The sequence below is a fragment of the Trichechus manatus genome, unplaced genomic scaffold (assembly GCF_000243295.1).
Source record: "Trichechus manatus latirostris isolate Lorelei unplaced genomic scaffold, TriManLat1.0 scaffold00114, whole genome shotgun sequence".
Classification (NCBI taxonomy): Eukaryota; Metazoa; Chordata; class Mammalia; order Sirenia; family Trichechidae; genus Trichechus; species Trichechus manatus.
In genome coordinates this window covers 6,609,308-6,634,338 of record NW_004444050.1, presented here as the reverse complement: position 1 = coordinate 6,634,338, position 25,031 = coordinate 6,609,308, and the positions used below count along the sequence as shown (strand labels likewise).

The 25,031-nt window shown below is 42.3% G+C and overlaps 1 protein-coding gene across 1 annotated transcript in view; it reads left to right on the top strand.

Moving 5' to 3' along the window:
- The window catches only part of LANCL2 (LanC like glutathione S-transferase 2), a 56,653-nt gene extending 46,043 nt beyond the window's left edge, over nucleotides 1–10,610 (top strand). The window contains exons 6-9 of the mRNA XM_004383964.3: nucleotides 3,253–3,435; nucleotides 6,650–6,826; nucleotides 7,127–7,199; nucleotides 10,282–10,610. Of these exons, the coding sequence (XP_004384021.1) occupies nucleotides 3,253–3,435; nucleotides 6,650–6,826; nucleotides 7,127–7,199; nucleotides 10,282–10,397 (549 nt within the window). The 3' untranslated portion in view covers nucleotides 10,398–10,610. The remainder of the gene's footprint in view (nucleotides 1–3,252; nucleotides 3,436–6,649; nucleotides 6,827–7,126; nucleotides 7,200–10,281) is intronic.
- The last annotated feature ends 14,421 nt before the right edge of the window (nucleotides 10,611–25,031 follow it).

Below are 25,031 nucleotides of genomic sequence, written 5' to 3'. Positions count from 1 at the left end.
AGGGCTTCAAAGAAAACTAAGCAAATGAGAACATTACTAAGTCTAGGAAAAACTAAATGTTTTAAAAGAAGATATGTAATTTAATACATTCCTTGTCTCAGCAGCAAATAATATATATTTATATATGTAAATAAAATAATAGTAGAATATGTGATGTTACTAAAAATGGTGATATAGAATAAAATTCTCTTGAGAAGATTCGGGGAGTGAAAGTGTCCTCATTTGCCACAAGGGGATGTTCATAGATGATACCTAGAATTAGTATATCAGGATGTATGTCATCTATGTATTATTTAGAAATATTGAGGTAAGATAAACAGCTTTAAAAAAAGGAACTCAATTTCATGCTGGAAAGGAACACTGTTTTTGTGATAAGCTTTTTAACTTTTGAGAAAGAATTTACTGTGGTGAAGTATATATAAGAAAAAAAATTGCCATTTTAACCATTTTTAAGTGTACAATTAGGTAACACTGATTACATTCACCACATTGTGCAACCATCACCGTTTCCAAAACGTTTTCATCACCCCAAACAGAAACTCAGTACCCCTTAAGCAATTACTCCACATTTCTCCCTCCCACTAATAAATTGTTATCTCTATGCATTTCCCTGTTCTAGATATTTCACACAAGTGGGGTCATACAGTATTCTTTTGTGTCTGGCTTATTTCACTCAGCATAATGTTTTCATGGTTCATCCATGTTGTAGCATGTATCAGAGCTTTGTTTCTCTTTATGGCTGAATAATATTTGATTGTATGGTGTAGTGGTTAAGGTTATGTGTCAACTTGGCTAGGCCATGATTGTTAGTGGTTTGGCAGATATTATGTAATCATCCTCCATTTCTTGATCTGATGTGAGCAACCTATCAGTTGAAAGGGGAGTTTCCTTGGGGGTGTGGCGTGCATCCAGTATGTATGGATGTTCTGGCAAAGCCCTCTCTCTCTCAGTTGTGCATCTGACTCATCATCCTCTGACCTCTGCTTCTTTGGACGTGAGCCAGCAGCCTACTGCCTGACCTGCAGATTTTGGGATTCTCTCACTCCTGCAGCCCCGTGAGCCAGCAGCGTGCCATCTGACCTGTCAATTTTGGGTTCATCAGCCCCTGCGCCCACATGAGTCAGGAGAAGCATCCAGCCTGACACCTGACCTATGGATTTGGAACTTGCCAGCCCCCACGACTTCTTGAGAGCCATTGCCTCCTGGAGAAGGACATCATGCTTGGTAAAGTAGAGGGTCAGTGAGAAAGAGGAAGACCCTCAACGAATTGGATTGACACAGTGGCTGTAACAATGGGCTCAAGCATAACAATGATTGTGTTGGCACAGGATCAGGCAGTGTTTGTTCTGATGTACATAGGGTCGCTATGAGTCGGAACTGACTCGACGGCACCTAACAACAACAAAGTCTCTATGTATGTTAGTATATATATGCTTTCCTGGTTTTGTTCCCCTGGAGAACCCAGCCTAAGACATATGGATACACCACATTTTATTTATCCATTCATCTCTTGATGGACTGCTGAGTTGCTTTCACCTTTTGGCTATTGTCAGTAGCTGCAGTGAACACTGGTGTACAAGGCTCTGAGTTCTGCTTTTAAGTCTTTGGGGTTTATACCTAGGAGGGGAATGCTAGGTCGTATTTGACTTTTTAAACTATGTGCATGTATTATTTAGATAAAAGTAATTTTTAAAGTATCATTTAGCTTTTTGCAAATACATTACATGACCTGTACGCCTGCAGTTGTTTTTAAAAATCTAATTTATTCTCGGCGTGTGTGCATGTGTGTCGGGGAGAATACCTGAGGATTCTTTTTTCATGAGTAAATATTTTTAAAGATATTAAAACTGTTCTGTTTCACTAAAGTTTAGAAGCACTGGTGTTCCTTAAATTATCTATTTTCTTTATGCTTAACAATGCTAACGTTTTGTTAAAGAAATGAGTTACATTTTGAAAGAAAGTGTCATATTGTAAATTTTCTTTAGCTTTAATAAAACCATAAGAATTTTAAAGTAATATTTCTTTTCACATATATAAGTGTAATTATTATCACCTCTAGATATTTGCCACTAGAACCAAATAAAAATTAAGTTAATGACCAGAGACTGAGTCTCTAACCCAGACTTTACCAATAATGCACATTTCGATGGACTTTAAAATATGTCTCACCTAAGGTGTTTAATAAACTATGCCTTGCCGTCGTTACTGCCAAGTTTTTCATGGAATCTGTACAATAACTTAGAAGCGAGGATGGTGAGACTTCATCTCACGTACTTTGGACATACTAACAGAAGGGACCAGTCCCTGGAGAAGGACATCATGCTTGGTAAAGTAGAGGGTCAGCAAAAAAGAAGACCCTGAACGAGATGGATTGACACAGTGGCTGCAGCAGTGGGCTGGAGCATACCCACGATTGTGAGGATGGTGCAGGACAGAGCAGTGTTTCGTTCTGTTGTACATTGGGTCGCTGTGAGTCGGAACTGACTCAATGGCACCTGACAACAATAACAGCATACAATAACTTGAGACTCTTGGAGTGTTATTTATTTGTGTCCTTTAAAATACTGCCTTAAAATTAATAAATATTGTCCACATGTGTTTTTAGTCTTCGTCTCTACTAGTAAAACGTTAACATGAATTTTATTACAAATTCTAGTAGGTGCCATTTAATGAGTGCCTTCCATAAGTAATAGCTATTATTACACACAACTTATCGGATGATTGAATGAAACATACATTTTTTTTTTAAATTTATGCCTCACAACTACCTTAGGAGTTAAGTACTGTGATTATCACCATCTTAGAGACGACGAAACCGAGGTTAAATAACTTGCCTGAGACGACAGTAAGTAGACTTAAGAGAAGAAACCAAGGATTAGTGTTTAAACACGGCAAAACAGTAACACAAACAAAATCGTTTTTAGCCCTAGGTTCACTCAAGGTTCAATCTTAGTCTCTCCCTCACTGTTGTGTAGGATGACTTCAAGTTAATGGTTTTGATTCATCAAACAAAAGATATATTGAATACATTATAACATTAATATATTTTAGAAAGATTTGCAAAGGAGTTGAAACAAAAAAACAGGTCTGCCTTAGTCTTAATTAAACAGATTATTAAATTAATCCTAATTTTTTATGCCCCTTAGTATCCTGGGTAATTGAGGCTTTATTATATTAGCCACAATACAGTGATTTTATTTTAAAAAAGTAAGAAAAATTAAGTGTTTTGTTTTGTTTGTTTGTGTGTTAAAGCCAGCAGCAAAAGTGGACCAAGAAACCTTGACAGAAATGGTGAAACCTAGTATTGATTATGTGCGCCACAAAAAATTCCGATCTGGGAATTACCCATCATCATTAAGCAATGAGACCGATAGATTGGTCCATTGGTGCCATGGTGCCCCTGGTGTCATCCACATGCTTATGCAGGCATACAAGGTGAGTATTTCAGTTCAACAGGCATCCGATGTGCAGAGATCCAGTGTTCACCACTCAGTTTTTAGTTTGATTTTGGTAAGCACTTTTGAAGCTACAAACCCTTTAGAATTAATGTTTAACAAAATAAATAGAAAGTGTCTTTCTTTCACTACTCATCACCTCTGTAGTTAGTGCTGCAAGAGTGTGTGTGTGTGTGTGTGTGTGTGTGTGTGTGTGTTTCCCGTTACAGAATATCTTTCTTTAAAATTTTATTGTGTTTTAGGTGAAAGTTTGCATGTATGTGTTTTAACAGAGATTATATTCATGTGTAAAAACCTAGCTGACGGCGTAGTAATGATTTTCATTCTAATGAGTATGAGTATTGAATAAGATGATAGATAGTATTATAACTAATGCTTTTTTGTTTGACTTCACATCCTTTTATTTTCTTGCTTGAATAAGACTTTATTGCTGGATTATTATTCAGGAGCATTTCAGTTTGAGTTTAAAATTGTTATAAAGTATTTCACGATACGTTAGGAGCTTAAAATTTTACACAAATAGGGCATTATAGGAAAATAGGTGGTACCTTCACTGATTAATTCTAGTGGGTGCTAGAAGGGCACAATATTAATAATGCTATCGATTTCTTACATGGATTAAGATTTATTGTTTAAGTTGAAAGCAAATAATGCTTCTTTTGCAGTCTTATATTTTATTTAGTGCGTCTTTATTTATAATAGTTAATGTTAGGGGTTGTTGCTCATACACTAATAAAAGCATTCAACTGTAAACACTGGTTGCTCTATTAAACACTGTTTTGGTGACATCTCTCATTTTTGGAGAAATAGATGGAATTAACAGCAGAATTCATTTTTCTACCTAAAAATAACAAAAGAATTGGTACCTAAATCGATTTTATTTTTCTTGTGACTAACTATAATAAAATTACTCAGACAAGTTATGGGGAAGTATTTCTCATGATTTAGGCTGATTTCTCAAAAATTTCTAGTTTTCCTACAACAGCAACACAATAAATATTCAAATAATATAAAAGTCATATGGACATGCAAGAAAATAACTCAGAAAGTTATGATATTTGGTGAAAATGAAGCACAGTGGAATATACTCTCTGGAAAAAGAACATAATGATTTATCCTCTTCACAATGTCCCAGCTTTTAAATTAAACCATAATTCTGTTCAGACCACTGCCTCCCCCTATTTAGTGCTTTAGAGCAGTTGTTATAACTCCAGTGATAGAGATGAGTTCATAATAGAACAAATAGTCAGCAATAATTTCTGAGCATACAGTTGACTGTACAGACAAGGACCTTTGATACTCAAAACAGATGTACAACTTTGTGAAAAATTGAACTCTTCTCTTTGTCACTCATTTTCCCCTTCCATTTTAAAGAGGACCAGCTATAGCAGTTGGCTACTCCTGGTGACTGACAGTCTCTGCCACTGAGGGTCTTTTCTGCCTTACTTCAACAACTAGCCCTGTGAGCAGTGAGCAGGAGATCAGGGTCCCGAGCTTCCGCTGGGGACCCGTCATCCTGGGCAGTCCTATTTCTGTTAGCCCTGCTGCCACTTACCACCACCTGTTCCTCTGCTGGTTACTCTGGGGGAGCTAGCCCAGCAGTGCCCTGCCACCCACAGGGCCAGTGACCACACGGGCCCAGCTGCTCCCTGCAGAGTTTCTGCTCAGAATCCCATTTAAACGCCTTTCCTTATCCAGCTGATTCCCAAACAGAATCTAGAAAGCATAGCGCCAAAAATGATAAGTCACATACTTAGTCACTTGCAGATGAAAGCTTAATTCTGTCCTGTATATTAAGATTCTCAAACATGAGGAAGAGGAGGAATATAATCTCCTGGGGGCAGGAAGGCATTAATGGTAGTTTTAAAAAGCAAATAAAATATACTTTTACAATTGGGAGTAAAAATATGTCTTGTTAATGTGAACTACAGAAAACAGGTATAGACTAAACCTGTATCTTCTGCACATCTGTCTTTGTCGGTGAGTGGAGTGTGAAAATTGTATTTGGCTGAGGTGGGAGGCAGGGAGAAACACAGGTCTAGACTCTATTTTCTCTCAAGTTATTGTTAATTTAAAGTAACAGCCTACATTTATTAAAGCCATCTCTCAAAATTATGTAGGAAATGTTTAAATTTTATTTAATAACAAGCTTTCAACAAGTTTCTCATCCTGGCATATAAAGGCATAAGTTCTTCAGTTATGCTTATGAAGGCTTAAGCTTTTCAAATATTTGAAAAATATTGTTTTTCACAAAGAAAACTGATAATTGAGCCCAAAATTTGAAAGAAAAACTGCTTTCCCTTCCTGTAGATACTAATCACATTTCAATATTTAGCTAAGCTAATATGTGTGTATGAACATGTATTATTCATTTAATTTGCACTAGGGTAGAATAAGTTAAACAGATAAAATAAGTTAAACAGATAAAAATTACTAATAACATATTCTGAGGAAGGACCAGGGATACAAAACAAATGAAATGTCAGGAGAAACAGAAGAAAATTTAAAAGAAGGTCTGGGGAGGTGAACACAGACAGCTTCCCCTTAACAGTTGTGTTATTTGCCTTCAGCCTCAGGTGAACAAATAAGCTGAGGGCGGAGCTTGTTTGCCTCTGAAGCTGGGCATGTGAACAGCTCAGTGGAGACAGGACCGTTAAGTTCTGCAGCCCAGGCCCACCTGCATCCTGGGACTTGAAAAAGCTCTGCAGGTTTCCTTGTGGTGCATCATGAAACATCACGACAGCCCTGGTATGCAGGGTCATCAGGGTCCTGTGACACCGGGCTGACCCAGGATGTTGAATATCCCTGTTACAGATGACCAGACATTGTCCATCATCAGCCCTTGCAGCCTTCTACGCAGGCAGAAGCTTTCGAGTGGCAGGATGTGTGTCTCAGGAAACAGAGTAGTTTCTCTGTGACAGAACATCTTACTAAAGACGTGGTAGTTTTAACTTTTTTAAAACTAAATTTTAGAATTAGTTTAGCAGAACCATGAACTAGAAGGAGTACGAGGAGGGACAGGCTGGTAGGTGGAGATTGTAGGTGCTGTGTCTGGTGGTGCTAGCTTTTTTAAACCCTCGATGCCTTTTCACATTTCCGATGCATTTTTCTAATCAGAAAGGGAAAGTTTAAACATTTTGCTAAGTCTGTATTGAAACCATCTCTTAAACACTGCTGTGCTTTTCGCTGCCCAGGTGTTTAAGGAGGAGAAGTACTTGAAGGATGCCATGGAGTGCAGTGATGTGATCTGGCAGCGAGGCTTGCTGCGCAAGGGCTATGGCATCTGTCACGGGACGGCTGGAAACGGTTACTCCTTCCTGTCTCTCTACCATCTCACGTGGGACAAAAAGTACCTCTACAGAGCTTGCAAGGTAAGGACATCTCTATCCAAACAGCTTCTCGGCATCCCAAAGCCCACAAGTAGAACTCTTCTTCCTCCTTTTAACCTGTTTCTTCCAGCTCTTCTCTTTCTTCATGGCCCAGCCTTGTCCCTGCCCTCTCTGTGCCATAGTGTCCTTGGGGATAACAGTAGTACCCACCTCATAAGGTCATTGAGAAGGGTAAATGAGTTCTGAAGAACATAAGTTCTGAAGTCACTTGTCCTCGGTGTATGCCTTTCGCTTTCACCACATAAAATCTAACTCCTCTCTTAGAAATGTCTCCCTTCTCAGTTTGCAGAGTGGTGTCTAGATTACGGAGCACATGGGTGCCGCATTCCTGACAGACCCTATTCTCTGTTTGAAGGTAAGAGGGAGGGAAAAACCATAGATTCAAACATTCCAGTGCATGAAATTGACCCCTCTGTTTCTGTGTGGACTAGCATTATTAAATTTGATCGTTCTTGAGTAATATCTCCAAAACTAAAAAGTAATTTTGTACAAATTAGTTTTTCACTGAAAATTATCTTGAGTCTCTATACCTTACCTAATTTTTGCACCTGTGAACATCTCCCAGGTATTTTTAGACCTTTTATGAAGTATATATGCAGACAGAACATAAAATGCTGTTCAGTAATGGAAGAAATAAATTACTTCTCCACATTTCATCTATAATATTGTGTATATAATATTTATCTATTCACAGGAAGCCTGAATAGTTACTTAAGTATATTTAGTTCTTTAAATTATATAAAGAAGTATGACTAACTAATACTAGCAATTAGAAAGTATTAGAAATCAGAAAAAATAACAAGGAAGAGTGTTGAAGAAAGTTTTGAAAAAGAAGAATAATGACAGGAAAGCAGTAAAAGCAACAATAATTATGAGTGTGCTGCAGGCACAAAAAGTAGAATTCAGAAAAACAAAATAGAAATCCTACAAGGAAACCCAAACATATATATAAATATATGTGTGTGTGTATGAATTAGATAATTTATAATGTAAGCCACAGAAATCATAAGGCAAAGATTGAATGGTATTGTGATAAATTGATGGATAATTTTTAATTACTTTGGAGCCATATCTTATACTATTCCCAGGGTGAACTTCAGAAGGCATAAATAATTGAATTTTTTTTTAAAATCAGATAATAGACGGATATTGAACTTTGTCAAATCCTTTTTTTGCATCAATTGATAAGATCGTGATTTTTCTTTTTTAGCCTGTTAATATTATAGATTGCATTGATTGATTTTTTTCAATACTGAGCCAACCTTGCATTTCTGGAATAAACCGCACTTGGTCATGGTGTATAATCTTTTTATCTGTTGCAGAATTCTACTTGGAAATATTTTGTTAAGAATTTTTTCATCTATATTCATGAGGGGTATTGGCCTGTAGGTTTTTCTTTTTGTACTGTCTTTGTCAGGTTTTGGTATGAGAGTAATACTGGCCTCAAGCTGTGTTGAGAAGTATCCTTTCCACTTCTGTTTTCTGGAACAGATTGCATATTAATTGGTAGAAGAATTGATGTTCATTCTAATGTAAATGTGTGGTGGATTCTCCAGTGAAGCCTTCTGGGCCTGGAGATTTCTTTTTGGGGAGTTTTTAAATTACAAATTCTGTTTCTTTAATAGTTATAAGCCTATTCCAGTTACCTGTGTTACATTGGGTGAGTGGTGGTGGTTTCTGATTTTTGAGGAATTGGTCCATTCCATCTATGTTGTCAAATTTATGTATGCAGAGCTATAGTAAATCCTGATGTCTGAATGGTCTGCAGTGGTATGTCCTGTTTAATTCTGATATTGTAATTTTTAAATCAAATAAGAGAAAAATGAGCAGAAAATAGAGCATTTGTCAGATCTTTTGAGGAATATAATTTTTCTATTCAAAAAAATCATAAAATACTATTTCTTAGAATAAAAATTTTAGTCTTCTGTGCCATAAAATTGCTAAAAGGACAGCCATTTACATGCATCAAATAAAACAGACTTAATACCTAAACTCTTAAGTGGAGTTCACTCAGGATTATAAATTCAGGTTTATAATAGCAGCTTCAAAGCCCCAGTATGTCAAAAATCTATGAATCTATAACTCCTAAAGGCTGGGAACTTAACAGATTCATCTTTCCCCCTGTGTCTCGAAAGAGCCTGGCAGACAGAACTAGTAGCAGGTACTAACTGAATTTCTGTTGGGTGGGTGGAGGGATAGTTAAATTGAGTGCCTGTGTAGTTGCCACCAGGCTGGCAGGGCAAGTGCTCCCTCAAGTCAGTCTGCCCCACAAAACAGAGGACAAGGGTCTTTTAGCATGGCCACGTGCTCTAGGGTCCCTCCTGAGGGTGCTATGGGTTACTGTCCTCCCCTCCTTAGGGATTCTAACAGTTCATTGGTTTTCAGACCTTTAACTGCCAGGGGCCCTTTCTTAAACAAAAACTTCTCGGGAAAGCTGGGAGCAACCAGTGCCCTTCAGTAGGACGATGGGGAAACAAGCTGGTCCACTCAGCAGTAGAAAGGAACCAAGTATTAATACGCACAAAACACGAGTGCATCTCAAACACACTCTCTGGGTGAAAGAAGCCAGGCACAAAGGCTATAATATATACTATACGATTCTATTCATATTAAGTTCTGAAACAGGCAAAGACTCTTTGGTGGAATAAAATCAGAACAGTGGTTGCCACAGGGAGATGAGGGATTCACTGGAAAGGGACACAGAGGTCTGTCCAGGGAGGATGAACTATCCTGTATCTGATAGGGATTCGGGGTAGGTGTATGCTGCACTTGAAGTACACTTAAGATTTGTGTATTTCATTTTATATAAATTTTATATCAAAAGAAAAACTGTAAACAAAGGAAGACCCTGTAAGAGAGGAGTTGTTCTGATTTAAAAAGGTTATGTGAGCCTGGAGGCCTGGAGCTGTCCTGCCCCTTTACTCTTCAGAAGCTTGAGTAGGGTTTGAGTTTAAAACCTGTGGCTTGATTACTACAGGGATTTGCAGTGGGGATTTCCCCAAAACAAATACTGTTTGCTTGAAAACAATGCCCTTTGAACCTAAAGAAGATATAAAATACAACTTTTTGTTTGGAATAAGGATATAAAGGCTTCGAACAGGGGAAATTTTATACTTTGAAATACAACTTTTTTGTTAGAGATTCTGTAAGAATTATCTTAAAGTTCCAAGATTAAAGCCCAAAAGCCAATTTAAAAAAAAAAATGTTTTAATTAAAAAAAATAATAACATAGTGAAGAAAGCTGATATCATTACCTACTAGGTGCTAGCATAAGGATTTCTAATGTGGAAAACTTTGGGATTTTTATAAAGTTGTTTTGAAAGTCCTCAGCACTTTTTCCCGCTCCTTATATAGCCCCTGGTAAGTAAATAATTAGAAGTTACTCTGCAGACACTCCACGGCACCCTTTGGTAAAAGGATCCCTGTTTGACTTGCAGGCATGGCTGGTGCCATCCACTTCCTCTCCGACATCCTGGGACCAGAGACGTCACGGTTTCCAGCTTTTGAACTTGGCTCTTCTCAGGGGGATATAAAGGTGCAAAAAGACAACTAAAATACCCATTTGGACCAAAAGCCACCAGATGGCTTAGTGCCTGACACAGAACCAACTGTGAATCCTGAAAGAGAAGAAAAAACAAAAGCAAGCACCTTCCCAGGCCCCCTTTTGTTCCCGAGACCCTGCAGTTAGAGCATGAGTGAAAAAGCCATCCATAAGCGTATTGTAACAGCGTTGGCCTCGCTGGTGTAAAATATGAATTCTCCACATCCAGACTCTCGGTAGCGTTTGCATGTTTCTTGGTGTTGTCTGTAGGCATAAGTTGTTCTAACCAGAAAGCCCTTCTCTTTCCATGAGTCCCAAGCCAACCATGCCTGAGTGTCTGCAGTGGCCGCTCTTCTGTACATAACATACACACGGGACAGTCAGGCGATGGCTCTCTGTTTGTCTCTCAGATAGATTGTCTGAGGTGATACCCTTGGGATCATACTCTTTCAGCATTTTCCATGGGCGCCACTCCAAAAACGGAGAAGAAACTGAACAGGTAAGAGGAGGCTTTGCTACTTTGAGGGAGTAAGCCTTTCCACAAAGGAGTTGAGTGCTTCCTCTTGTGTTTTGTGTCTTAGTGTTTTTGAGAACCCACAGGAGGTGCATTGCAGCCCTGCGAGGGCTCACCATTTTCAGGAGAAGCTTCAGGCACTTGGTGTGAATCTCAAATGACTCCTGGCAGCCCAAGGCAGTTAGTGTCCTGGCAGAGGCACTTTATGAAGTCAAGGGTAACATTCAAGGGAAGCTTTGCAATGACCTCCTTAAATAACAAGTAGCCATGACTAAGCATTTGCAGTTCTAGAACTTTTTTCCAGGTATGTGTAATTAAAACAGACCCCACCTCAATTTTATTTATCATTTATTACTAATTGTTATAGAAAAATGGGTACAATTTCAGATGGCTGATCAAACATGAAGATTAAACTGGACCCATGTCCCTGCAATTAATTTACCAAATTGTTTAAATAAGGTTATCAAAGTATGAATTTGGATGAATACATTCTTATTTTTTGTCCCCTGTTTGGGTGATAAAATCTCACATTTGATGACATGTATTAGCATAAAAGCGCTAGTCTGCATTTATACATATGGGAAACAATGTTCTAATCAAGAAAAGTATGGTATTATTTGTCTGACTTTTTAAATTAAAAAACAGGGACATGAATTTGGATTAGCATACCCTCAGTAATTCTGTTGTGAAGATTTCAGTGTTTAGAAGGGTATTTGTCATCGTGGCACCGCCCAAGTGATCCAGGACTTTCAGTAACTCCTCACCTTGTGAGCTCACACCTGTGTCGTAAAAGGTAGTATAGGGCTTTCTGATGGCCTAATCCTTGTCTAAGGGGACTGTCTAAACATTTTATCAGCCCTAGTTTCCACTCCTTTTATGAAGAAGAAATAAGAATATCGATTTAGAAGAAAACTGTCCTTCATGCCCTGTGCAGTTCTTAGGCTATGGATGAGCCTTATTGTTTGTGGAGCTGATGCACCAAACATGTGACCTTTAATTCCTAAAAGGTGCCTCTCTTCATTGCAGACACTCTTGTTTAAGTCTTAATTATCCTCTTTCACCTTAGATTGATGACTTCTGAGGGTATAAGTCCTCCTGATTGTATTTTAACTGACCTCCTGGGCCTAGTAATGGGCTTCTCAGGGTGGTTGTAGCACCCCGTCCTCGGCGAACGTGCTGTCAGGAATGAGCTGAGGGAACTGTTTGCAGAAGGCCTTACACAGTATCAAAAAACTCACATCATCCAAAAAATACCGTCCCCATCAAATATAACTTAAAACAACAAATGACAGAGCTTACTAATGAGGTCCTGCCCACTCGTCAACAGCAACCATTATGGCTTCAGCTGAAAGCGTTGCAGGAGCTGTCCCATTTCTCAGTGGGATCCAGTGGGGAGCTGCACATGGAATCACCCCGGGCCCCCAAATACAGCAACTCAGCCAGGAGGCAGCACCTCGTGGCCAGTGGCAGCTCCAGACCAGGAGGCCATGCTCAGCAGTCTTGGCCTCTAGCCAGGTGTGTCCTCCCATGGGCATGTTTGAAAAACACTACTAGGCTTTTGGACTAACATGCTGGGATAATGATAAAAATACTTGTGGAATAAATGATCCCCAAAAGTTGTTCCAGACGGCTAGACTTCTGTTAATAGAGATTTTATTTACAGAGGTTTGTAAAAACTCGCTGGGTTGACACCTTCCTATTCATCCAGTAGATACTAACCAGATGTGCAGTCCTTGGATTCCACATCAGCCCACTTCTCGTGTCTGTTATCTGGCCTGCTGCTTGACTGTACTTACAGGTCTCAGTCCCTGGAGGCAGGGAAGAAGCAGCAGGCCTTTGAAGGACAGAGGATTTAAAGAACCCAGCGTACTGGTGCTAAGTGTTGGAATTCAGATTTTGGAACATCTCACCTTCATTTCTTGGAGTAGCTTTTGTCTGAATCTAAAAAATATGTACATGCACAATGCCATGTTAAAATTTGAAGGAAGAAAAGAAAAGTTGATGCTCACAGAAAGTGTTGGGGGTTCTTTGGTTTTGTTAGTAAAAGAGAGTTTGTGGTGATGACTTGTGGGCTATAAGTGACAGAGGCAGTGTTCAGACCCAGACAGTTCTCTCCAGAGGCCATGCTTCTAAGTTGCATTCAAAGGCCTTTCCCCTGCCTGCGCGACACAGAAGGTAAGAAATTGAAACCTGGGAGAGGCTCCGTGACTTGCTCATGAGCCCTTGACCAGGACATGGTGGAGCAGGGGTGCACACACAGGCCTCTTCCTCTGTCCCCGTCATCTCTACCGCCCACTGCCTCCTTGGCTGGAAGACTCGGTCACCATTCATTGCATTTGTATACTGCTTTGAACTCTAACGCAATTCCACATCTGGTGTTTCACTTGCTAAATTCACAAAAGCCGTGGTCCAGGGTTAAAGTCCAGGTCCCCTAAAAGACTTTTACAAACTACCCACTCAATCCCAGGCTCCTCGCTACCTCTTCTAGGCCCTTCCTCTCAAGGGCCTCCCGGCCTGGCAAGAGGCTGGGTGTGTGGGAACGGAGCCATGGGAGGTCTTCGGGAGGCTGTGACCCCACTAGATTTTATGTTCACAGGCCTATGAATATTTATCTAGAGACAAGTTTCCTAGTTTCATCAGAGGGTCGAAGTGGTCTGTGACCCAGAAGGTAAAAGTATCAAGTTGTGGGATAACGAATGCATGTTGGAAGCCAAACATCCAAATGGGTGGCAGTGAATGCTGAGGAAGGTGGACATGGCAGGGGTACCTGGTTCAGAAGGCACCAGGCCCACTTGGGAAGTCCTCTCCCACCACAGAAGGGCCCCTCCTGCAGGTCTCCATTGTCCACATCAGAGAGCCTTGAGAAGAGCCAGACTGCTCTTGACTGCCATCCCCTGGTGGGGGGAAGGGGGTGGTGGTGTCTTAGCTGGTCCTTGGTACACAGCTGCTAGGGTGGGAGGAAGTGGGACAGAGTGGGCATCCAGGCTACAGCAGCACAGCTGTTATGTGAGCTGGCTAAGTGGCCCCTGGAAGGAGTGTTCCACTCACAGTCGCTCCGGGTCGGAGCAAGGCTGGAGGCTCCTTTAAGGCCCAGGCTTAAGACTCCGCAGGAGAAAAGTGGGGTGCAGAACTCAAATTCTAGTAAAAAGACAAGACTTAATGGTCTGACTGAGACTAGAGGAACCCCAGAAAGCATGGCCCCCGGACTCGCTGTCAACCCAGCACTAAAACCATTCCCAAGGCCAACTCTTCAAAGATTAGTTTGACTATGGGACATAAAATGATACTCGTGAAGAGTGTGCTTCTTAGCTGAGGTAGATACTTGAAACTAAATGAGCAGCTCCTGTCCAGAGGTGAGATGAGAAGGCAGAGAAGGTCAGGAGCTGGTTGAATGGACACAGGAAATCAGGGGTGGAGAGGAGGAGTTTGCTGTCACGGTATAGGGAGAGCAATTAGGGTCACATAACAATGTATGTATAAATTTTTGTATGAGAGACTAATCTGAATTGTAAACTTTCACTTAAAGTACAATAAAATAAAAGAAGAAGACTCTGGCTCCCTGGAGTTAGATCACAGGAGCAAGTGGTGACCTCAGGTGGCCGGGATTATCACAAGACTCAGTCGTCATCTTCACACACCTCCCTGCCCCATTTCCCTTTCCCAAGTGGAGATGGGGGGCTTGATTCACTCATTCAGCAAATGTTCAGTGAACACCCACGGTGTGCCAGGCATTGTGCTAAGTGCGAGAGAAAAAACCATCGTGGATCCTGTCCTCATGCAGCTCACAGTCGGCTTGAGGAACCTGCCATAGGTGAACAGCCTCAGCTACACTCGGGGGAGTCAGTCCCTCCCCCAGCAGGACCTCCGACAGCTGCTATGTGGTTGAGTGGGGCAGCAAGCCTTTGGGGGAAGAATGTGGTGTGCATCTGCTGGCGATGGCAGGGGGAGGACCCAAGGTAAGTGTGTCAGACCCAGACTTGGCAGTGTGACACCCTCTGGGCATGAGGGTGAGTGTAGCCCCTGCCCTCCATGAGCACACGTCTATGAAAAAGACAAACGTCCCCATTTTACAGCCAAGCTGGTGTAGTTCCGATGCTAGAAGGTTAAGTAAGAGCACAGACCCTGGAGTCAGAATGCTTGTGTTTACCTTCCAGCTCAACCACTTACTGTGTGAACTTGGGCAAGCAATTTCCTAAGCTCAGTTTCTTTTCTACAAAATCAGGGCAATGATAATATCTGCTTTGGGTGGTAAAAGGATTAAAGTGAAATAATAAATGGAAAGAGCGTGGAGCATGTGCACATGCTCAGTCAGTTCAGGAAGTGAAGGTGTTGGTGTGCTGCTTTTTATACGGGAAACAGGCTCACTTCTCATGGTAGTGGAAAGTAATGGAACCGGATTGAAAACCCAAATCTGTGAGGCTGCAGAATCCCACCACAGTCGGGTATCACTGCTCTGCCTGGCATTCCGGGACTTTCAGCCCGCCCTGGTTACTCTGTAAGGTAGATTCTTGCAGCTTTCACCTGATCACAGGACCTTCCCCAGGTGAAGCTGGTGGACTGCAGTGCCGGCCACATGTTGACAGAGACCTTATCCCAATCTTTAAAGTTTTGCCCCTAGAAGAACAACACATACGGAGCAGCATAATCATACCTTCACCCTTGCCAGCAATAAGCTGCAGTTGCCCTCATCCAAAGGATAACCTGGGAAATGTTTTGAGATTTCACGGGGTCAGTCCAAGCTCAGGCTCCAGGTTTCCTGACTTGCAGTTCCCTGGGCCCTGGGACTTGAGATTAAATTGGTCCTAGGTCTGAGCTGAGAAAAATGCCAATTCCAAGAGAAGAGAAGCCATCAGCTCTTTGACTTCCTAACTTTTTTTTATTAGAACAAACCACTTCTATACCCTCCTACACTGGAACTTGCTATAACCGCTAGGCAATTTGTAACAAAGCCAGTGCAGCATATGTGGGCGGGATGAGCTTTATGTCTGATCTTGAACAGATACAAATATTTTTGACAGTTCCAAGTACTGACCAGGCTGGCTTTTCAAACCATTTCCTAATGGAGGCGCCATGAAGTTATCAAACACTATGCTGGGCAGCTGGGAACCAGGTGTAATCTCCATGCTAAGAGGGGAACAGCTTATGCACATTCTCCTCAACCAAGAGAGAGTCCTGCTCTCCTGGACCCCTCCTGAGCTCCCCCCCACCAAGGAGCCCCTCCAGCTCTCTGTAGCAGGAGGAGGAGCCCTGTGCACCCCAAGAGCTCTGCTCCTGTCTCCAACTGAGATCAGTTTTTTGAGATCTTGCACACCTGAAAATTGTCTTTATTCTACCCTGAAAATCAATTGTTTGGCTGTTTATAGAATTCTGGATTGGAAATGGAAACCCTGGTGGCGTAGTGATTAAGAGCTACAGCTGCTAACCAAAAGTTCGGCAGTTCGAATCCACCAGGTGCTCCTTGGAAACTCTATGGAGCAGTTCTGCTCTGTCCTATAGGGTCACTATGAGTCAGAATCGACTAGACAGTAATGGGTAGATTGGAAATTGCTTCCTACTGACATTGGAAAGCATTGCTCTTCTGTCTTCTAGCTTCTGTCTTGTTGCCTTTTGAGAAATCTATAGCCACTGTGATTCTTGTTTCTTTGTATGTGCTCTTGTGTTCTGTATGTGATCACTCTGAAAGTTGTAGGACTTTTTTTCTCTCTCTCATGATAATGGACCTAATCCTGGATTCTTTGTGGGCCCTTTGAATTTGGAAACTTGTGTCTTTCAATTCTGGGAAATTTTTTTGAATTATTTCTTTAACAATTTCCTTCCCTCTGATTTCCTTGTATCTCTTTCTGGAACACCTACTACTTGGATATTAAACCTCCTAACATGGTACCTAATTTTCTATTTTACACCCCTTTTTTTTGTTTTGTTTTTGGCTTTACTTTCTAAGCAATTTCAACTTTACCTTTCAATCCTATTGTTTCTTTTTTTTTTTTCCCCAAGACTTCTACCTCAGTGTTTTTTTTTTTTAAATAAAGTATCTTATTTCTTGGTTGCAATATCTTATTTCTCTGTGGACGTTAAATTCATTCAACAAATATTCATTAAGTGCCTACTCAACATCTGGCATTATTCTAGCCACTTGGAATCCATCAGTGAACAAAACATGTTAGAAGGTGATAATATGAGGAAAAGACGAAGAAGTGCAGAGGGAAGGAGACTGATACTGGCTGAGGGTACGCAGATGACTTTTAAACAGGATGGACAGTGTAAGACTAGAGACAGTGAAATTTGGGCCAAGACTTGAAGAAAGTGAAGGAGTTGGCCAAATTAATATTTGTGGAAAATGCACAGCTCCCAAAGGTAGGAGCATACCTCTCACATTCAGGGAGCCAGTGTGGCTGGAACGAAGGAAGAGGAAGGTGGTAGAAGGCAGAGGAGGACAAGGCAGAAAAATCATGTAGGCCCTTGAAGACCATTCTTAGGAGTTTGGATTTCACTCTGGATGAAATAGGGTGCCACTGGAGAGTTTTGAGCAAAAGAAGGACACAATCTGATTTATGTTTTAAAGGGATCACTGGGAGCACAGGTAGCAGCAGGGAAACTAGAAGACTAGTACAGGTAAGAATGAGTAACAGAGGTCGTAGAAAGTGGTTGGACTCCAGATATATATTGAAGCTAGAGCCAATGAGATTTCCTGACAATCAGGTGTAGAGTGTGAAAGACTAGACAAAGATGGCCTGAGCAACTGGAAGAAGGGAGTTGCCAGAAGCTGGGATATGGAAGGCTGTGGGTGAAAGAGGTCAGGCAGGAAGATCAAGGGTTCTGTTTTAAGCATACTGATTTTGTGACGACTATTTGACATCCAAGTGCAGAGCGCAAGAAGGCGGTCAGACGGACAAGTCTGAAGAGACTCTAGGATGGAGATATCAATTTGGAGTCATTGGCATATTGATGTTACTTAAAGCCATGAGACTGGATGAGATCATCAAGGAAGTGAGGGTACATGGAGAAGGGAATCGAACCCAAAAGAGTCTGGAGCTGCTTCAACATTAAAAAGTCAAGAGAAGATTAAAAAAAAATAATCCCTGACATAAGAGGAGGGCCAAGATCTGTTTTCCTGGAAGTGAGTGAGGAAAGTGTACATGTACAGAGAAGGGAGTGACCAACTGTTCAGACGCTGCTGTGCTAAGTCAGAATAAGACGAAGAATTGACCACTAGCTCTAGCAGCATAGAAGTCATTGGTGAATTTGTCACAGCCATCTGGAGGAGGGGTGAGGGCAAAGGACTGGTTGAGGGATAATGAGAGGAATTGGAGGCAGCGTAGACAACACTTTAGAGGAGTTCTATTGTGAAAGAGAGGAAAAGAAATGGGGCCATAGCTGACGAGGAAGCAGAATCAAGAAAAAGCTTTTTCTTCATTTGGGAAAAATAACAGCATGTTTTGTATGGTGATGGGGCTGATCCAGTAGGCAGCAAAAAGAAAGGGGGAGTGCTGGAGTGATGTCTTTAAGTAGACAAGGGGGTGGGAGCGAGTGCCCAAGCAGCGGATGGCTTTAGGTGGGAGTGCGGGCCGTTCTCCCATGGCTAAGAGGTGGGTGCAGATGCCGGTGGGCAGGTAGGGTGTCATGGGAGTTGTGCAAGTTTTCATCTAATGCCTCCGGTTTTCTCAGTGAAATAGGAAGGAAGGCAGCGTCTGCTGAGAGAAGATGGAGGGGAAGGTGTTGGGATTTGAAGAGAGAACAAAGTGTGAAACACTGCGTGGGAGAGTGAATGGTCTAGCAGTGGTTCTCAAAATTCTGCATGCATCGGAAATCACTGGAGGACTTGTTAAAATGTGAATTGCAGGCCAAGTGTCTGATTCAGTGGGCCTGGGTGGGGCCTGAGGATCTGCATTTCTACCAAGTTGCCGGGTGGTACTGATGCTGCTGGTCCAGGAGGAAGATGCTAGGAAGCATGGTCTGATAGCACTAAGGGACCCAAGCCATGAACGTAAGTGAGGCCAGTCAGTGCATTGCATTTCTCCGGCCATGTTCAGACTTGCTTTTTTGGTTTATTCGAATTGCTGTTTGCTGGCTTTAGTTTTCATCTTTCATGTTAAAGGACTTCCTCGGAAGGCTGTCATGGTGGGTGAGTCAGGTCCATGTGATGTCATCTGGCTGGATCCTTGGGTTGGCAATGCCCTGAGGGCAGTATCTTGGGCAGCCACCCCTACTAAACAAACTCCCAGTTTCCTACTGCGGGTGGCAGGTCTTGCTGCGTGCATGACCGGAGGGAGTAGGGGAGAGAGCTGGGCAGCTACCGTCACTGTCACTGAATCCCCCTTCTCAGGATGGTACTCTCACCTTCAACTAGGTCTAGTGACCCCACCCCCCAGCCACCTTCCCCACCCTGCCAAGACCCTCTGTTAGCTCTCTCTAGAAAAGAAGCCTCCAGTTTGTGCTGGGTCGGGGGAGGGACTGTGGTGCTTCTGGGTTGGAGGGGGAGGGCATCTGGAGCTCTGACTGATGTTTAATCTGACCCCAGCCATCCGCCTCATTATCCACTAGAAGCCACGGTTGCTGCTGGCCCCTGAGCCTGGTGCGGGGTTCTGGTAACTGTCAGGTGGCACTTGCTGTCCCTGCTGTGAGCTCAGGGTTCACTTTCTCTCCTTCTGCTTCCCCCTCCCTCTGCTCAATCATTCCTCACCCATTCATCTGCTTTCTAGCTTCCCAACTGAGTGGCTGTTTTCTCCCCTCCTGATCTCCTAGTCCTTGAGGGATTATACCTGGAGGTGAGGGGTGGGGGCCTCTCCTGCACTCCCACACTGTAGTGGGCTTTTGGAGGGAGCCAAATTGTGCGGCATCCTCTGTCGTCTCTACCAGAGGTCCCACACAGGCTCTCTGGCAGTGTTAGTTTTTAGGACAAGAGGGTTTTCTTTGCAGTAGTTTTTCTGGACCCTTCCTGAGATGTATTAAACACTGCCCAGTCATCATAGCCATAATACATTGCACAGAAGTTAAACATCTCTTTACTCCTCGGTCACCATTGGCAAAATTACTGTGTTGAAACAATGTGCAGGGACTAGTGACGGGTGGGGGCTGTTTGCCACACTTAATACCCCCTGTGGTCTAAGGCTTAAAATTAAGGTCCAGTACCATGTGCTGCCTTGACATCTGTGGTGAACCAGAAAAGCCTTTAATGGCCCAACTGCAAGTTCTCCTCCTCACTCTGCTCTTGCAGATAAGTCTCTGTATGAGTTTCCTCTTTTTGTTAGGTGTCGTGCAGTCAGTTCCAACTCATAGCAACCCTGTGTACAACAGAATGAAACACTGCCCGGTCCTGCGCCATCCTCACAATCGTTGCTGTGCTTGAGCCCATTGTTGCAGCCACTGTGTCAGTCCCTCTCATTGAGGGGATGAGTTTCCCAGGGCTGCTGTAATAAAATTCCACAAATTGGGTGGTTATAAGAACAGACAGTTATTGGTTCACAGTTTTGGAGGCTAGTAGTCCAAATTCAGGGTGCTGGCAGGGCCATGTTCTCTACAAGGCTCTTGAGGAAAAGCCTACCTTGTCTCTCCCAGGTTCTGGTAACCCCAGGTAGCCCAAGGCATTGCTTTATGTGTACATACATCATCACGTGGCCATCTTTCTCTATCTGTGACTCTGTGTCTCTTCTCCTCTTTTATAAAGATACCACTTAAATGGGATTGAGACCCACCCTACTCCAGTATGACTTCATGCTAACTGATAACATCTTCAAAGACTGTATTTCCAAACAAGGCCACATTCACAGGTACCAGAGTTAGGACTTCAGCATATCTGTTTGGGGGGATGCAATTCATCCATAACAGTCCCCTAGACCCTTTCTTATCAAAAGGACCAGAGGCAATTCCTGCTTATCCTTGCGTAGCAGGCTTCAGTTCCTTGCCAGTCAGTGAAATTATTCAAACAAGCCTATCACATCTTCCTGCAGAAAACAAAGGGCACCCCACCCTCTTGTTACTACAAAGCTTGACTCCCACATCTCCTGGTTCACACTGTTCCTGAGTGCAACCCCAGTTTGGCCTGCGGGGCCTGTGGTGTCCTCCTCTCCTGGGCTGTGAGTCTGCGTGGCTGATAAAATACTGTCAATCTCATCTGTCCAGTGCCAGGTGTTGTGTCGTCAGCCATCCCCAGAACACTAGGATGTGGAGAGGAGGCCATCAGATACCACCAGTTTATTTTGGTTTTTGGAAATTTGTCTCACATTGAATTATTTTGCAAACATCTCAATTCTGTCTTATTCAATTTTGTCTTATTTGAAAGCCTATTTTTGTCAAATGAAAAAATTCACAAATGAAGAATATTTAGTGTTTATCAGACACCAAAGTTTCCCAATTGTTTTACCATCCCAACTGTCCTGGCACTCTGTAGGTGGCTCTCTGGAAGAACAGACCTTGAAGGACCATCAAGATCATAACAGGTTGCTGGGGGAGGAGGGAAGAGAAGGGAGATGGGAAAGGTAATGGCCAGTAATATACTCGTTAAAAAAAAAAAAAAAAAGAAGCCATTCTTCCCTCCCTCTACCTGGCCTCCCCCAAATATTAGATCTCATAGACATATTATGCTGATGCCTGAAATTCCTTTATTAGGGAGAAAAGCCTTCATTCCATGCCCAGAGAGAAGTTGTAAAATTAAGGCACCTCGGGGAGATGAAGGTGTGGTTTATTCAGTAATTCAGTTAGTATTTATGTGATGCAAATGTTAACCCTCCTGGCTGCTAACCGAAAAGTCGGAGGTTGGAGTCTACCCAGAGACACTTTGGCGGAAAGGCCTGGCAATCTACTTCCAAAAAATCAGCCACTGAAAACCTAATGGAGCACAATTCCATGAGTCAGAGTCAACTCAATGGCAACTGGTAGTATGTGCCAGGCATGGTGAGAACAGCATCTGATGTCAGCCTCTCTGGAATCCAGCCTAGGCTCTAACGCTTTCAATGCTGCCTTATAGGTTTGTTGGGAGGAGCTGATAAAATCATCCGCGTAGAGCACCTAGCACAGTGTAAATACTCAATAAATATCACTTATGAATCAGAATCGACTGGATGGCAATGGGTTTGGTTTGGTTTTGGCTTTGTACTGATAAATTTGGGATTAATGGACTAAGTGCAGACCATCCCCTAGGAAACAAGTTGTTAATAATGGAGCTGGTTGCCTCTGTAGCCAGTACCCCGACAGAGAGCAGTTGGGCAGCCTCCGACCCCCAGTAAACAAGCTTCTATTGACTCTTTCTGCTGGCCCAGCACCACTTCCCTGTTTCTTCTGGGAATAACCCCTTACGTAAGGGAAAGGCTCCTCCCATTTAGACACTGCAGCTTCAGCACATACACACCCAACATATGGTTAGCTCTTCTATAGAGATATGGTGTTTAATTTAAAATTAGCACATTTTGAGTCACTGGTATCATTCCCAATGGCCTATTCAAGAAAAATAGCAACAGGGATCCTTCACAATCTTTATTCCAGGCTCTCATACATTTAATAGGTTTAATCTCTCAAGTGCATTTCATTTCTAATGTATAATAAGAATATCGACCCTTCATTGAGCCAGGCATTGTGAAGCACTTGACAAGCATCATCGCGTTCAATTATTCCACTTGACCCCTAAGAAGGCCTGTGCGTGCGATCCTTAGCCGTATTTCACATGATGAGGCTACAGAGGGTTGAGAGAGTGGCCCAAGGTCATACAGCGAGTGAGTGAGGAGCAGAGATTCAAACCTGCTTCGCATTTACAAAAGTAACATCCAAGCATTTTGAGGTCAAGGAAATCAGTGCAATTCATCTCCATTCTCACTGAAAGGTCAGGTTAGTGGGGCAAGACAAGCTGTTGGAATGGGCAGCTGAGTGACCCCATGACATCTTCAAGCATAGAAGGTAGAGACAACAAAGCAGTGACAAGGCGTGCTCAAAAGGTAAGCGTTCGATCGTGCACATGAGCTTGTTATTCTTGTTTTATACACGTGTGGCCCTCAGTGTTTCAGGCCTATGTCACATTTGAAGGAATAATAGAATATAGATATGATGGCTTTGCCCCCTAATTAATGAATCTAGGCAATGATCCCCAGTGGCTGTCAGGAGACATATAGACATTGCAGGCTTTCTGATGGAAATACACACCACCACCTATGAAGTAGACCTGTAAATAAAAAAACCAACAAGCCTACATCTGATCAAGCTTCCTTCTCTTAACTACTAATTCACAAGAAATATGGGGCAGAGAATCATTTTAAATAATACCAAAAAAACACAAACAAACAAACAAACAAAAAAAATCCCGTTGCCATGGAGCGACCCCATGTGTTACAGAGCAGAACTGCTCTATAGGATTTTCTTGGTTGTAATCTTTACAGAAGCAGCTCCCCAGGTCTTTCCTTGGCACTGCTCGGTGGGTTCAAACCGCCAACCTTTAGTTTACTAGTTCAGCACAAACCATTTGTACTACCTAGGGACCTAAATAATACCATACCAAAACCCAAACCAAACCCATTGCCATCGAGTCAATTCTGACTCACAGCAACCCTATAGGACAGAGTAGAACTGCCCCATAGGGTTTCCAAAGAACAGCTGGTGGATTTGAACTGCCAACCTTTGGTTAGCAGCCGAGCTGTTAACCACTGAGCCACCAGGGCTCCAGATAATACCATAGGGATGCAAATTCCAGACTGTGGATAAACCTGCCTGACAAATGATCTGGTTTCTTTAAAAAAGAAAAAGCAAGAGAATAAAAAAGAGATGGAGGAGAAACCTGTAGCTTCAAAGAGTCATACAAAGATATAGAAATCATTTTCACAGTATGGACCTTATTTGGATCCTGATACAAACAATTTAAAGAAAACTGTGAGACATTCAGGAGAAATGTAAACACTGATTAGATCTTTCAAGATATTAAAGAGTTACTGTTTAATTAAGTGTGGTACCGCTGCATACGTGCTGAAATATTTATGGATGAAATGCCACAACGTGTAGGATTTGCTTCAAAATAATCCAGGCAAAGGCTGGAGGAGTCTAACGGATGAAACAAAATCAGCTGTGAGTTGAAAATTATTGATGCTTAGTGATAGGTACAAAGGAGTTTCTCATCCTGTTCTCTATTCTCTTGTAATTTTTGAGATTTCCTCTAGTAAAAAAACAGAGAGATTGAGATTGTGGGAATACAATGATCAGGAAAGGACGGTGTGAAACCAGGAGTCTGGCATGCAGGACTAGTTCCTTGGCAGGAAGAGGCGAGAGAGAGCAGAGAAGGAGAGCAGTGTCTCATGGAAAGGACTGGAAGAAAAGCCATGTGTTCAGGAGAAAGCCAAGAGTTATGTGTGAAGTGCTAGGGATTCGGTGCTCTGTGGAATGGAAGAAGGTCTTCCAACAAATCGGAAGATCTTGCTGCTTTCCCAAACCGCCATGCCAGTCTGCAAATCTGTAATTTAAATTGATTACTCAGGACAAGCCTCCAAAGTATCATGGAAGACCTGTTGTTGTTGTTAAATGCCATCTAGTCTGTTCTGACTCATACCGACAGTCTGTTCTGACTCATAGCGACCCTCTGTACAACAGAACAAAACACTGCCCGGTCCTGTGCCATCCTCACGATCGTTGTTATGCTTTAGCCCACTGTTGCAGCCACTGTGTCAATCCATTTCATTGAGGGTCTTCCTCTTTTTCGCTGACCCTCTACTTTACCAAGTATGATGTCCTTCTCCAGGGACTGATCCCTTCTGATAACATGTCCAAAGTATGTGAGACGCAGTCTCGCCAACCTTGCTACTAAGGAGCATTCTGGCTGTACTTCTTCCAAGACACATTTCTTCCTTCTTTTGGCAGTCTGTGGTATATTCAAAATTCTCCACCAACACCACAATTCAAAAGCATCAATTCTTCTTCGATCTTCCTTATTCATTGTCCAGCTTTCACATGCCCATGAGGCGATTGAAAACACCATGGCTTGGGTCAGCTGCACCTTAGTCTTCAAGGTGACATCTTTGCTTTTGAACACTTTAAAGAGGTCTTTTGCAGCAGATTTGCCCAGTGCAATGTGTCTTTTGATTTCTTGACTGCTGCTTCCATGGGTGTTGATTGTGGATCCAAGTAAAATGAAATCCTTGACAACTTCAATTTTTTCTCCATCT